The 16,150-nt window shown below is 35.2% G+C and overlaps 1 protein-coding gene across 9 annotated transcripts in view; it reads right to left on the bottom strand.

The window, feature by feature from the left end:
• The window catches only part of PHC3 (polyhomeotic homolog 3), a 78,756-nt gene that overhangs the window by 29,191 nt on the left and 33,415 nt on the right, over window positions 1-16,150 (bottom strand). For 8 of the 9 annotated variants that reach the window (XR_011487296.1, XM_020882118.2, XM_070466435.1 and 5 more), the window contains 3 exons: window positions 8,213-9,084; window positions 7,879-7,926; window positions 3,700-3,853 (listed from right to left, as the gene is read on the bottom strand). Coding sequence is in view for 8 of the 9 variants with exons in the window: in XM_020882118.2 (XP_020737777.2) it covers window positions 3,700-3,853; window positions 7,879-7,926; window positions 8,213-9,084 (1,074 nt within the window). In the remaining variant the exon portion in view is untranslated. The remainder of the gene's footprint in view (window positions 1-3,699; window positions 3,854-7,878; window positions 7,927-8,212; window positions 9,085-16,150) is intronic. The other variant, XM_020882122.2, reaches the window with a different exon arrangement.

The raw sequence follows: 16,150 nt of genomic DNA, 5'->3' as shown, positions 1-16,150 counted from the left end.
AGGAAAGAATTCTGGAGTGGGTTGCCATTTCCTTCTCCAATGCATGCATGCATGCTAAGTCGCTTCAGTCGTGTCCGACTCTGTGCGACTCCATGGACAGCAGCCCACCAGGCTCCTCTGTCCACGGGATTCTCTAGGCAAGAATACTGGAGTGGGTTGCCATTTCCTTCTCCAAGCCTATGGGTAAGTACTGTTATCTCCATTTTATAGATGTGGAGGAAAAAAAAAGAGACAAAGATTAACTTGCCTAAAGACATACAGCTAGTGAGTAGTGGAGCTGGGTTACTAACAGAGACAATGCTTTTAACTCCTATGGTAACTCCTCTCCACCAACAGTATGAAAAGAATTGATATCACTATCAAAGATGCTCAAACATAGCCCAGTCAGGTAGAGAAGAAAGAAAAATCCCTATCAAATAAAAATTTCAGAGACCTCTTTGGCGGTCCAGTGGTTAAGAATCCACCTGCCATTGCTGGGGACACAGGTTCGATCCCTGGCCCAGAAGGACCCCACAGCCACAGGGCAACTAAGCCCGTACACAACTACTGAGCCTGAGCATCTCAGTCAGTGCTCTGCGATGGGAAGCCACTGCGGTGAGAAGGCCTTGTGATGCAACAGAGAGGGGCCCCCACTCGCCGCAACTAGAGGAAGCCCACAGGCAGCAACCGAGAACCAGCACAGCCAAAGATAAACAGACAAAAATTTCCACTAGTAAGACCGTGCAGTGAGAACTGGTACAGGGTCAGAAAAGGAAAAGCTAATGGTTCACACCTAGTAACTTTGACGTAACTAGTATTACTATACAGCTTATTTATCACGGCAATATTATGTCCATAAATTAACCTTGTTCCACCAAATAATCCACCAGGATAAACTGTACTAGAAAAACTATTTAAAGTGACACAATCCCTCATTAAAAACTAAAAGTCAGCAGGAAATACTGATTTGCTTACTTCCAGGAACAAATACAGGTACAAATTGTTTTCCAATTGTACACATGTATTACAAGACTGAGAAACCCCATAAAAATCCTATCCCACATGCCTAATTTTCATATATACTCCTAGAGAAAAAGGGATAAAAGATAATTCTGAACAGAAACTGAAAAGCAATTTTTCTATTGGAAGGGAAATACAAATCTATGGAGAGCTGAAAAAATAAGAAAAATTTAATGTCCCCTTACAGATTTATAGATACCGCATTAAGTATAATGTTGTTTATTCAGAAAATACTGCTTGGTATATATGTTCTAACTGATTTTTGGATCATATATACAAATAGACCTAAGTTTTGTTGAAAACTTATGAGTTACTGACTTTATCAAGAATGTAATAGCTTTTACATGCCGGTTCATAATCAGCTGTTAAAATCAAAAACACTACACAGTAGAACACACACAATTATTATCCTCTCTAGATTTAAGAAAACTGTGAATAGAGAAACCCCAAGTTAACTGATAAAGACTTTGCCACAAGTTACTCTGCCTATTTGTAGTTTCATTTCCTGAGCGAAACCAATGAGTTTGTTCTACTTTTTTATAGATGCTTTTCATTTTATTTTTATTTACTTATTTTTGGCTGCGCTGGGTCTCTGCTGCTTTGCGTGGCCTTCTCTAGCTGTGATAAGTGCAAGTTTTCATTGCGATGGCGTCTCTTGTTGCAAAGCACATGCTCTAGGTGTGAGGGCTTCATTAGTTGTGTCTCACAGTCTCTGGAGCCCAGCCTCAGCAGCTGTGGTGCCCAGGCTCAGTTGCTCCACCGTACATGGAATCTTCCTGGATCAGTGATGGAACCCGTGTCTCCTACATTGGCAGGTGGATTCTTATCCACTGTGCCACCAGGGAAGTCCTTTATGGATGCTTTAAGAATTCTTACAGAACTTACGAAGACTGAATCCTGGTGGAAACAAGTCGCTCTATTTTTATAGGTTAGTTTATTATATGATTTGATAAGCAACCTGTACGTGCTTTTCCCTCTCATATACTACAGAAAAGTAGTTAAGCATGAAGAAAATTAAAGGAAGATTCAAAAATTTATAGTTTACTCAGACAATTTAGCCAGAGGAATATGCCTGCCAGGGTCTCAGATTATATTTCTGAGGAAATAATGTGAAGATATTGTCAAGGTTCAATATTTCAAAAGTATTTAAATTTTCTTGAGTACCATTAGTAATGCTTATTAGGTAATTAAATCACAGCCACAATGCAGGGTTAGTATCCAATTAAATATAGATTTCTGCCTTTAAATCAAAACTCCCAAGATATCTGCAGCAACATGAATCCCATTTCAGTGTACAAAAACTACAAAGATTTAATACTATAGGTAAGTTTTTAGATCTTTTGAGGTATCATTTTGAATAAGCAAAGGCAATGATACTGAATTTGTCTTAAGTATTTTTCATAATTTTACTAAATGTTTTCTCTTTTTCAGGAAAGAGGAAAAGTTTGAGTAAAATTGGTTTTCTAGCTCCTTGCAATGGAGATTCACATTGGCAGTAAGAAATAAAACCTAGAAAGAAGAGAAGGGTTAGAGATGTGGCACGCTGAAGAAGGAGAGGCTAAGTCAGTGCCCCATTATAGTTTGTTTTCATGCCTGATAACATTGGTTCCTCTCAACTAAACATGATTCTGAAGGCGATGAGATATGCAATAAGACAGAATACTTACAACAAAGCCTGAACCAAGATTGGCATTATCTGGGAGAGGGGTCAGTAAACACTTTTATGAAAGACATATGGTCTCTGCAATGACCCTCTCTGCTGCAGTAGTGTAAAGGCAGCCATAGGTAATATCTGAACAAACGTGGCTCAAGGTGGCTATGTTGCATAGAACTTTATTTATGGACAATGAAATCTGAATTTCATATAATCTTCACATGGCATGAATTACTCTTCCTTTTTTTTCCCCCAAATATCTAAAAATTCTAGACCTATCCTTGGCTCATTGGCCATATCAAAACGTGTAGCAGAAAGATCTGAAGCGTGAGCTATCATTTGCCACTCCCTGATCTAAATAAAATACTCAAAATTTAAAAAAAAAAAAAAAAAAAACCAACACCTAATCCAGAACATATCTTTTTTAGGACTTAGATAGTGGGCTATATAGATCATAATGTTCCAGTGAAGTACCTAGGATTCACAGTCACTTTGATAATGTGCAGAGGAGAATAGAGAGGATTAACTTGAACTCATAAGTAGTTCTAAAGTAGTGAATAAGAATTTGAAGGTGTTAGCAATTTTTTAATCCATGTCTCTAGTAAGAATCAGTGTGGCTTAATTTAAGTATTGTCCAGGAAGCAGTATCTTTAAAAGCATTTACTCAATCTGGATCACAAGCAATTATGAGGAATGTCAGACATGACTTCAAATGCTTTGTGATTTTTGGAGAGTGTAATTGAAATTTTCTAATAGAACTTTGCCTTATTCTAATTTTTATGCTAGAAATAGCTTGACAAATAAATCTGAATAAGCATAAGAAACACATCTGTACAAACTAGTAAAACTTCAAAGACTGAAATGTGTTTTTGATTTGGTAACTGTTTATCATCAAAAAAAACTCTTGAATTCTAATCTATGTTTTGCTGCAATTTTATTACATAACAAATTAGTTTAAGATCATCTCCAGTGGGAAAAAAATGAACTTTTTCCATTACTAACATTTGCCTAATAGAAATTTCCCCCAAATTTAGGCACCTCCTCACCTAACAAGGGATGCTCAGAAGTCAAATCTTCTCCTCTCCCCACAGTTATAGCTGCTGGAGACAGTGTGGGTGGTGGTGGCGTTCTATCCATCCGGACACACTCTTCTGACTCTTCTGGCATTTCTTCTTCACAGACATCTTCTACTTGATAAACCTACGACGACAAACCACACTGCCTAAAAATGTTTGTAAGATATATTTAATAAGGTGTTCCTAATTTAATTAACAAAATAAATTCTAAGTGTTTTAAAATGTAAAAGACAAAATGACTATTTGATCGACTGAAAGAGAAGCTTTAAAATCATTCAAATGAAGTTTTTCATAATACTTGACGATTCATAATACCTGATGATATTTCACCGGAAGCAAGTTGTGATCAGTACCTAAGTTATAAATCACTAAGGTTTTCCCAAAAGGTGATAGTTGAATCAGAATTACTTTTAATTTTGTTAATTTTTAAAAATGTTTTGATTTTATACACTCAACTATTTGGGGAGTTTACTAAAGTTTCTATTAACTTTCAATTGTCATAAATCAAAACAGGTACTAATATTTTTCAAAGCATGTTAGGTGAATTTCCAAAATGACACATATTATATAAAGAAATGCACTGCCTAAATGACTATATCCCAAGCTCTTCTTTACTGTATTTATGTAAATTAAAGAGTGAATTTTGAAAAGTAATGCCTGAGAACCTACAAAAAAAGTATGTGATTACTTTTTAATCTTCTAATCTATTCAAGAATCTAATGAATTTTTATAAGCTAATTATCAAGTAAACAAAAAATATCTGTCCCTGGAATCACACACACACACAGCACCCCTCCGCCACACCCATCCTAAACCATTTGACGTATTACTTATAGTTCTTTAATACTGTTCCATACTTACAGACCAAGTTTTTACATTTCTAACTGCCTTGTTATCCAATGGTAAAGATAACACTTGAGGAAAACAGACTCAAAAGCACTCTGAGAAGGAGCTTTATAACTAAAAAATATGTAACCTACTATTGATTTTTATTAAAATTAAGGCTGAATTTTCAAAGTCCACTTGTACAAACTGACACAGGTATTTTAATTTTTCCTCATTTTTATTGAACCATTGTTTTTGAAAGACAGGTTATTAAAAACAAAGCCACAAAGCAATTTACCCCCCTACTTTTATGTACAAAGCTTATTACTTACGTTTATAAAAGTGAGTTTTTAAGATAACTTACCCGAAGTGATTAATATTTCTAATATCAAAATAAAAAAGTTTCAGTAACATTCACAAAAAAAATTTTAATGATATTGGTATCTAATATATTTTTAATCAAACTATTGGAAAAGTCTGATGATTTGAAATTAAAAATGATCAAGATTTCTGAAATCAGCATAAACCATATGTGAGAAAAAGGACTATGAAGTTTTACCTACAAAGGCCTATCTAACAACAGCAATAGAATTTAAAAACCAAACAAAAAAACTAATCTTTCAACTCTACTAAGAAGAAAAAAAAATCCCTTTTGTTTTAAAAATTTTAAATTCCTATTGTTACTGCTAATTTTATTAAAAAATAATATTCAGAGCTGTGATCTGAATCAGCTACTAAGTAGGCAACATTTTAGAAAAGTTATTTGCTCTCAACCCTGCATCTGAAAACCTGTTTCACCAAGAGAGAGTCCTTGCCTCGTGTTTGGATCCTCGGGAGTGAAAGCAGTCGTTGTTTATTGTACAGTGCAAGAATGATAGCTGCTATTATCTGTTCATGATAAATTTTCTTAAAATGGTGATAATGTCCAATATAAGGAAAGTCATCCAAAAAAAAGTCCTGGGGGTTAAAGTAAAAATAAAAAAACTTCTAGTGAGGGGCATCTGCTGCAGCGGTCATTACCTTAATTTGGCAGGTGGGGATGTTGATGCATAGGTAATTACACAAGTAACAGTTTTACCAACTACACTAGTTCAGTTCTATCTATGTAGCATTCCTTTATTAGATAATTACTCTTCTTACAAAGAGCATCTTTTCCTTAAGTGCTGAAAACTTTATAATATTAAAGTTGTCACATGTTTTTCAAACAGCTATTACAAGCTTTTACGGAATCAAAGATCATGGAGATCATGCATATAATTCTGATTTTTAAAAAAATAGGAAAAGAGTTTTAAAGGATTAAAAGAGGCAAATACAAATAGCATATTCTGAAATAATCCATCAAACAATCCTGTAAAAATACTTTTCATTCTTTACAAGTAAGCCTAACTACATATTTTATTCTAAATCTCCCACGTGAAAGCAAAATAAAGAAAAAAGAAGTAGGCAAAGACAGACCTGTCACAGACACCGGCACCATCAACATAAAAAACATAAGTACAACAACTGAAAGACTGAGTAAAGCAAAGAAGTGAAGATTTTGCTCACAAGATCATTTGGAAACTGTACATTACAATTTCTCTTTAGTTCATAACTATTCTATAACTAACAATGGCTGCCAAACTTACCTCAAAGTACATCAGCCTCATCTGTCTCCCTTCCCTAAATAAACTGTGGAAAACATTTATTAGTTCTAAATTATCTACACTCATCATATCCTATTTATCATACCCAAATATCAATGAAAAATCTTGAAAAAAAATATTGATTTTACTATGAAAATTCACACTTATGTTTGAAAATTTCACATTATTTAGAAGTAAATACTTATTATTTCTCTTTAGAAGTAAACATCTCTCTACCTTTAAACATTTGAAACCACCTGGAAACTGTGAAGGAATGAGTAATTCATGAAGAAATCTGATGGTAAAAAAATAGATTTGATAAAGGTAATAAAAGAAAAATACAGCAATGTAATAAACAGGCTATGGTTCTCAAAACTAAAAGAAAAGTTAATATGGAAACATATATAGCAAATATAACCATACTAGTGATAGCAAAGAAAACTCGTGAATAAAATTCCAAAAATTAGGTAACATAAATTTTAAGAAAAAAGCACAATAGAGGGCAGAAAATAACAAGATCTTAGATATTTTTAGCTTTAATTTAATGCAAGTGTTCTGTTTTTGATATTTGTATCCCCAACAGTCCTCAAGATTTGCCCTAACAAAAATAATTAGAAAAATCAAAGGCATAGAGAGGAACTTTATTTTTAACTTTAAAAGCCAATTCACTGAACTAGAAATTAAGAACATAAATTCAAATTAAATTTGATTTCTCTGAAGGTACTGTACACCTTAAAGACTATGTTAAATTAAATTTGATTTCTCTGAAGGTACTGTACACCTTAAAGACTATGTTTTTATGTAACATTATCCATTGTAAACTCTTCAAAAAATCCATTAGAAGAAAATATTGAAATGCGAACTTATTTCTAGATGGCCACTGTTACCTTTGCAAAGTTCTGTTCTGAATAAAAGTAGAATTCAACCACTTCATGCTTATCAGTCAGAATGAAGAATCTATATGAAGAATCTATAAATTTGTATCCTGAGAATCAAAATGTTTTCCATTAAGGAACAGACTTTAAAACTCCTTTCCTTTCTGAGCTAATGGTTATTTTTATTTAAGTGATAAGATCTCTTCAGTGAGGTTTGATATAAATCTCCTTTGGGAATACGGTTTTCCTCAGTTATAAATTTGATCATTCTAACATTTAGAGACCTTATTTCAATTTTATTATAAATTATTTTATAAATTTTAAAAGTCCTTTATAGAATGTTTAAAAGACAAATGTTTTTACAGAATAATTTTCCTTTCTGGGCAATATGTGCCATTTTTAGAGGTTTATTTTGATAAATTTCACCACAGTCTCAGTTATTCAAAACTTTTACTCCTCTCAATGAATTTTTTTATTCTTAGTATTCAACTCATCATTCTTAGCTTTTTAAATGAGAAATATTTCAAGTATATGTTTTCCCTTAGTAGAAATTTAAAAATCAGAAGTTACAACTCTAAAAGATGGGCTACAGTTAATGTTTGTTTGCAAAGTTGGATTCTTTCCTAGAGTAACTTTTTTTAATAAAATTTTAATTATAAAATGTAAGTTTACCAAAAAATTACATCATACAAGCATACCTCCACCTTGACGCAAAAGCCCCATAACGGCCTATAACTGCAGAATGCATACAACCAAAAAGGTTAGCTAGATAAACCATACGTTTAAGAACATACAAGCCAACAAAGGGATCTATGAAGGATAATCACCTTAAGAGAAAAAACTTTGTGCAGATGACACTGGTTCAAATGCATTCCCTTGGGGAAAAAAAATCAACTCTGTAAAGATAGCAGATGGATTTGTTTAAATAGTAATAAAATTAACGAGGGACTTCAATAACCATCACAAATTATCAAGCATGCAACCATACTACAACAAATGGCTTTTTTTTGGCCCATATAGCCCGTATGTCAGACACTGACAGATGGAAATTTCAAGCTTTTTAAATTCATAGGCATTTAGATCTAATGATAAAACACAACGTGGGAGAAAACTGTTTACTTTCAGTTCAGCAAGAAAGTCAAAGAGCTTCCAAGGGCTTACCACTGGCGGATCAACGGGTGCTGGTGGTTGTACTTGTAGGTTTACCGCAACAGTCTGTGGAGGAGGAAGAGTCTGAAATGGCAACTGGACCAAAGCTTCTGCAGCTGGAAGCTCCTCTTCAGACACCAAAGCATTCTGCACCAAAACCTGACCCTGGGATAGAATTTCAGGCTGCACTTGTAAAGATTGCATAGACTGCAGGGGCAGTGGTGGAATCTGAGCTGGAGGTGATGTCGACATCTGTGGAGGGGTTGCAATTGGGATTGGAGAGGACTGCAGGGTTGAATATTGCTGGTGTGATGTTGGAGACACAATCTGCTGACCTGGGGACACCAAGGCGGACTGCTGAACTGGACCAATGTGTACAACAGGGGAAGCTGGAAGTGGAAGGTGGGATGGAAGATTCAGCTGTGCTGTAGGCTGCACCTGATTAGGGGTGGACTGCTGCAAGTTTGACCCTGGCTGGAGAGCTGATGACACAAGAGGGTGTGGCTGAATAAGTGCTTGTGGATGAATGATTATAGTAGGAGACTGACTTGGTGAATGAGGTGGAGGAGGAGACACCACTACAGACTGCTGTGCTGACTGTGACTGGCTAGGAGACATTGCCAGAGGAGGGGGATGACTCTGAATTGGTGAACAATGCTGCGACTGGGAACTGCTGGGGGCTGGAGGCAGGCCGTGGTTTGGGAGTGGCATACAGTGCTGGGAGGGCGGTGGGTCTTGAGTTGGACTTTGAAGTGTGATTGGCTGAATTTGTTGTTGCTGCTGCTGTAGTATCAGCTGATGATGGGAAACTTTGGGAGGTGGTGAATGAAGAGGAATCTGCTGATGTTTTATTAGAGGATGAGGCTGAATTGGAGGATATGACGCTACGAGAGAAAAAAATGACAATCAGTCTTTATTTCAAAAACATCACATACATTTTAAAATAAATCTAAAGGAGGAAAGTTTTCACATCAGAAACCTATAATGAGTCTTCCTAATAAAAATGATTCAAAAATGTAATGACAACTTTTCCTTGAAAAACTACATAATTTCATAAACGACACTGTGATAAGTTCCAAAAGAAAACTGCCTAAAACAACTGATATAAATCTGAATTTACACATAATTTATTCTTATTAAATTTTAAAGGTCATCAAATATTTCCAATAACTGTATCCACTTGAATCATTCTTTGGCAAGAAGAGCATAACTGAACAAGTATCTTTATACTACAATAACTCTAAATCATAAAATAAAGATTGCATCCTTTTTAATCCATGTCTAAACATTCTTCCAACTAACAATTACTTAAAAAGCTTCCAAAATAAGTTCCCAAATTTAAACCAAGATAAACAGTTGGTACTATCTGACCCAGGAAAATTTTTGTATAAAAAGTTAATTCAGTTAAGCAAAACATGTGTGTAATTCCTACAGAATGATTAAATGAAACTTAACCATGGTGAAAGGAAATTTCAGAGGCCATTCCAAATCTAGGACAGCACTAGTTCTGTTGCAGAAAAAATACCATCAGTCATGCTGTCTAGATAAAGGATCCTGGTTTACTTCTCTTCTTCCCCACACTCACAAAACCCTACAGTAATCTGTAAGTAATAACATCAGCTTTTTCCACAAAGGAGTTACTCATAATAGGAAAAAATATATATATATATACACACAGGTGTATATATATGTATATATATATATATATATACATACATACAGGTATATATATACCTGTATATATAAGAATTAGCAAAATCAAGTACTAAGTGGTTTCCACATCATTATGCCTCTTCTGTATACTGGTGCATATGTTTACATAGAGGGAGATGCTGATAAAATCCTATCTAAATAATGGAAACTGGGTTCACTAGAAGGTAAACTGGAAAGACTGCTTAATATTAATATAATGTATCAATTGTCACATTTTAAACATACCGAAAGACAAAATTTTTTTTCTTAATCTCAGACTGAAACGTCTTTTTACACTGAACCACATGTGACAAAAACGTTATAAAAAAATTCTAACAACTTATTTCAATCTTTTTGCATTTGGTTATTATTTAAAATTCTGGAGATTCTTTAAAGAAATTAACATCTGGTTAACATCTCAAGAAAGAAACATTTGAAGGTTTAACAAATACCCAAGCATTGTTGAAACCAAAATGGAAATTAGATAATAATCTTCATATAACTTCATTTAACTAGACTAGCAGTTCAAACTAAGACTGAAAATTTTATGTCACCACCTTATAAATGTGTTGGTAAACACTCTATATTACAGTCAATGAAATCTTGGCTTTGTATAGAGTACCTTTCCACTGAGGGGCTTAAGATGCTTTCACATAACTTTCCTTTGTCCTTATAAAATGTCTGTGGAGTAGGTATTATTATTGTCCTTTTACAGATAAGGAAATAGAGGTTTTGTGAGCATAATAGCAAAGGCCCACTTTACTTCAATTTTTTTAAGTTATAATTCAGATTTACCATATTCTTGAAATACAATGGAGACTGCAGTCACAGGAATAAAGAGTCTCTCTGTGCTCTAGCAAGTAAGCAAACTTTGTTTTCTAGAGCTGGTAATCCACTAGAGTAATAGTTATCCTTTCACCTAAATTAAACTTTTCTTTGATCAGACATCAGAATGTGTCTATATATTTTATATTAGTCCTAAGTCCAACTGACAAGCACATATACTATAGAATAACTGTGAGGATATCTTAAACAATACTTCTGTATAAGAAAAGTCTTAGTGCTCTGAAGAATATGACATCTGTTAATTTTTCTTATTTTAACAAACACTTTAGTATTGTCAGGTAGTCTACATACAAAGTAGAACCTTTTATTATTGCAAATAATTGTATTATTGTAAATTATTAAATATATCATTTCATTCCATAGTTACTACAACCCCATGAGGTAAGATAGGCACTCTACTAATCCAATAAATTTCAGGCGAAGAAACTTTCAATAATAAGGTGACTTGCCTGCCATCACCTGGCTATTAAGGGGCAGCACTGGGCATAAAAGAAGCCACAGTCCCGGCTGAGTCTGTGTTCCGACTACGGTCCACATGTTTGTGTCCCCCAAAATTCACATGTTCAGTTCTTATTGTGACTGTTTTTGGTAATGGGGCCTCTAAGGAAGTAATATATGACTAAATAAGGTCAACGGGCAAAACCCTGACCCAACAGGAAAACTTGCTATCCTCTTCTCACACTCAGAGGGAAGACCACGTGAGGACATACAAGGTGGCAGCCATCTGCAAGCCTGGAAGAAAGCGCTCACCAAAAACCAAAACACTGCCAGCTTTTGACCCCGAGCTTTCCATCCTCCAGAACTGTGAGAAGATCAATTTCTGTTGTTTAAGCTACCTAGTCTATGGTATTTTTTTAATGGCAATCTAAGAAGCAGACTAATTAGGCTTTAAGTCCTTCTACATACTGGATTAGTATCTGCAAACAAGCATATTTTTTAATTAGATTAATTTCATAAAAGCTCTAAAAACTGCTATTAAAAAACTTGAATTCTAATACAGCTCATGATAATTTCCAGATATTTGGTTAAAGTTTGCCTTTATTTTATATATTAAGAAAAGGATGAATAAATATCAAGCAGGAATTTTACTCTTAAGAAGAAATGGTGAAGAAAAGTAAATGATTTTAGCACCCTAGAAATGTATGTAAGGAAATAATAAACATGTCTATTATAATAAATATTAGACTGTACATTAGGTTAGAACACAGTAGATTTTTTAATATTTGAAAGTGACCTGCAAGAGCAAACATTTTTCCAATTGAAGAAAAGGACAAATTACCAAATCAAGAATCTAAAAAAAACATTTTAGCTTCAGACTAATAACCCCCAGCAAGAGAAAATCTAAAAGGGCAGAAAAATTATAACTGCTGCCTTGCCAACTTAGAATCAGGTATTAGGGGGTTCGAAGGGATTGAAAATCGAAAAATGAATCTCTTTGCTTGAATTAACCCTAACAGACTTTGTACCTTTCTCTTTGGAAGGAAATTAACCTCCCCTTCATTTAAACTATAGAAATCACTAGAAATTTTCCCCTGAGCAGTCATTCCAAGCACAGGGAGTCACTGCCTCCCCACACTAATTCCTTCTATCAACACTGACCAAGGAATTACTGGGCAGTCCAGTGGATAGGACTCTGCACTTTCACTGCCGAAGGCACCATCCAAGGTTCAACCCTCGGTAAGGGAACTGAAATTCCACAAGCCATGGGGCGTGGCCAAAAATAACCAAAAAACAAAACACTGGCCAGGGGCAGGTATGAGGCTAAGAACGCTCTATACAGAAAAAAACCTGTTACCAGGCCATACAAACAGCAGGACCTGTCACTGAGATGCTTATTAAGAAGAATTCACTTGTAATCACACTATCAATGGATTTATTATTTTTACATTCTAACAAGATCTTGAGATTATGTGATATAGACAAAGTTGGCAATATTAGCACAGAGGAAATATGAAAAAAGAAACAGGTTTAGATGGAGGGAAGGCAAGCTTCAGCAGTGTATTAATAAAATGAAACTTTAAGAAGTAACGTACAGAGGGCAGTTCAAGATGGTGAAACAGAAGGATGTGTGCTCATCTCCTGTGAGAGCACCAACCAGCTGTTGAACAACCATCAACAGAAGGACACATCAAAAAAATATACCTCATGTCCAAAGAAAAAGAAGCCTCAGCAAGATGGTAGGAGGGGCACAATGCAATCAAATCAAACCCCATAACTGCCCGGGTGGGTGACCCACAGACTGGAGAACAGAAATACCAAAGACGTTCTCACACTATTGTGAAGATTCTGAACCCCATGTCAGGTTTCCCAGCCTGGGGATCCGACAAAGAGACTGGGAATCCCCAGGGAATCTGGCCTTGAGGGCCAGTGGGATCTGATTAGAGGACTTCCGGAGTACTGAGGGAAACGGACTCCAGTCTTGGAGGCACAAACAAAATTTTGCATGCACCAAGCCCCAGAGGAAAGGAACAGTGACCCCACAGAGAAGACCAAAACCAAGACTACCTGCTAGTGTTGGAGGGTCTCCTGTGGAGCCGTGGGTCAGCAGGGGCTCATCACAGGGGCACTGGAAGGTACTCACTGGCATAAACCCTCTTGGAATTAACCATTCATCCTACCATAGAGCTCACAGACTCCACGGCTGGGTCACCTCAGGCCAAACAACTACCAGGGAGGGAGTGCAACCCCACCCATCAGCAGATAATTAGATTAAAGCTTTACTGAGCAAGGCCCTGCCCACCAGAGTAAGACCCAATTTTTCCCATGCCAGTGCCTCCCATCAAGAAGCTTACACAAGCCTCTTAGCCTCTTCCATCAGAGGGCAGAGGGAAGAAGCAGGAAGCAGCAGTCTCATAGCAGCTAAAACAAAAACCAAATGACAGAAAGTTAATCAGCATGAAAAAGCAGAAAGTTATGTCTCAGATGAAGAGACAAGATAAAACCCCAGAGAAACAACTCACTGAAGTGGAGACAGGCAATCTTCCAGGAAAAAAATTCAGAATAATGGTAATGAAGATGATCCAGGATCTCAGGAAAAGAATGAAGGCAAAGATTGAGAAGATGTAAGAAATGTTTACCAAAGACCTAGAAGAACTAAACAACAGACATGAATAACACACTAGAAGGAACCAACAGCAGAATAACTGAGGCAGAAAAATGGATTAATGATCTGGAGAACAGAATGGTGAAAATCACTGCCACAGAACAAAATATAGAAAAAGGAATGAAAAGAAATGAAGACAGCCTAAAAGACCTCTTCAACAACATTAAATGCACCAACATTCACATTTTAGAGGTCCCAAAAGGAGAGAGAGAGAAAATATTTGAGGGGATAATAGCTGAAAACTTCCCTAACATGGGAAAGGAAATAGTCAATCAAGTCCAGGAGGCACAGAGCCCCAGGAAGGGCAAACCCAAGGAGAAACACCCCAGGACACATTACTGTCAAACTGACAAAAGCTAAACAGAGATAAAATATTAAAAGCAACAAGGGAAAACAACAAACAACATACAGGGGAACTCCCATCAGGCTATCAGCTGATTTCTCAACAGAAACTCTACAAGCCAAAAGGGAATGGCATGATTATTTGAAGTGATGAATGCTAAGAACCTACAACCAAGAATACTCTACCCAGCAAGACTTGCCTTCAGATTTTATGGAGAAATCAAAAGCTTTCCAGACAGACAAAAGTTAAGACAATTCAGCATCACCAAAACCAGCTTTACAACAAATGCAAAAGGAACTAACTTCTCTAGGCAGGAAACAAAAAACAAGGAAAAGAAACCCAAGACAGAAAATAAATCCAAGACAATTAAGAAAATGATAATAGGATCATACATATTGATAATTACCCTAAATGTAAATGGTTAAACATACCAACCAAAAGACACAGACTGGTTGAGTGGATGAAAACATGTACATGTATGCACTTCCACTTACCACATCACTCTACTTGACCCCCCAAATTGTATGTAATTATTTTATATTGTTAAGCTAATCATGTTCCCATTATAGCTTGCAACTGTAATTATCTTTTATTTTTTGTCTGGCTATTGATTATGAAAACTGACAAACATCTTTTCCTATTGTGATTATGTAACGATTACTCACTTAATATCATTGTATCATGATTGGTCTACAGAAAAATAGAACTCTATATCACCAAAACTAGGATCTAATAGAAAAACCTGTAATCACTTTTTAAACTGCAGATGCATTACCAGAATTATCTTGAAGCTTTTTGAAAAATACAAATGCTCTTGTTCTCCAGAGTTCCAGATATGTTTCTAATGAACAATCATGTTTAAAAACAACTGGACTATATGATTTTTATCTAGTCAGTTTCACTTTTTCTATTTCATATTCAACGCTCCCATTGTTTATATTCTCCAATTTCTCCATCTCTTTTTTTATGTTGTCTCTCAAGCCTTTATCAAGTGTAGTAAAGCTTTTGTATAAATATGTATAATATATATTTTAGAAAACTTACGAATTTTTGTCTAAGTAAAAAATTATGACAGTTTGATTCCACTTGTTTGACTTAGTATGAATAGAATGCTAGATTTCTAATTTAAAAATAGATATGCAACAAGCAACAAAGGTTTACTGTATAGTTAAGGGAACTATAGTTAATATCTTATAATAACCTATGATGCAAAATAATTTCAAAAATAATATATGTGTATTTGTATAACTGAATCACCTTGCTGTGCACCTAAACATTTTAAGTCAACTATACTTCAGTAGAATATATATGTTATAAAAAGTATTGCATAATTATAAAAGGATAGAAAGAAGATACTTACCTGATGAGGCTGGATCAAAGGAAGTTTTTTTTTTTTTTTTTAGGTAACACATATGAGGTGCCTAGCTCAGTGCATGACACACACACTTTCAATAAACAAATTAAACTGGTATAAAAACATATGTAGATATATTAAGGATAGGAGAGATCTAAGTAGGCTTAAAAAGCATAAGAAAGGATCCAGCATGAGGGAGACAAAAGCTGCTTTAACTATGAAAGAAGGTCAGGAACAAGTTTAAAAAAAATGCAATCAATGACACAGGGAAATAGTGCTAACTTTAAAGCAGAAAGCAGATAATTCCTTATCCTACTAGAATTGAAGAAAGCTCAAAACTGAGAAATTCTGAGATGAACAGAAGACATGATAAGGAAACTCACTCTGCACAGTCCTAACACTTTCAGCATAAGAACCATGAAGGAAGATTATCTATAGATGGCAAAGGGAACAGGCATGGGTTTCAAAGGCTGAGGAGAATAAAAACAACTTAGTTGATTCTCTGACATCCTCCTCTCAGAGATGAAATCAAAGATGGAAAAAGAGCAACATGGTGAGGAAAATAATTATGCATAATCCTTATTTTTGGAAAGTGATAAATTCCTCCCACTA

This window comes from Odocoileus virginianus, chromosome 4 (assembly GCF_023699985.2).
Source record: "Odocoileus virginianus isolate 20LAN1187 ecotype Illinois chromosome 4, Ovbor_1.2, whole genome shotgun sequence".
Classification (NCBI taxonomy): Eukaryota; Metazoa; Chordata; class Mammalia; order Artiodactyla; family Cervidae; genus Odocoileus; species Odocoileus virginianus.
The sequence above is the reverse complement of the archived record's forward strand: the minus strand, read 5'-3'. Positions and strand labels throughout refer to the sequence as shown.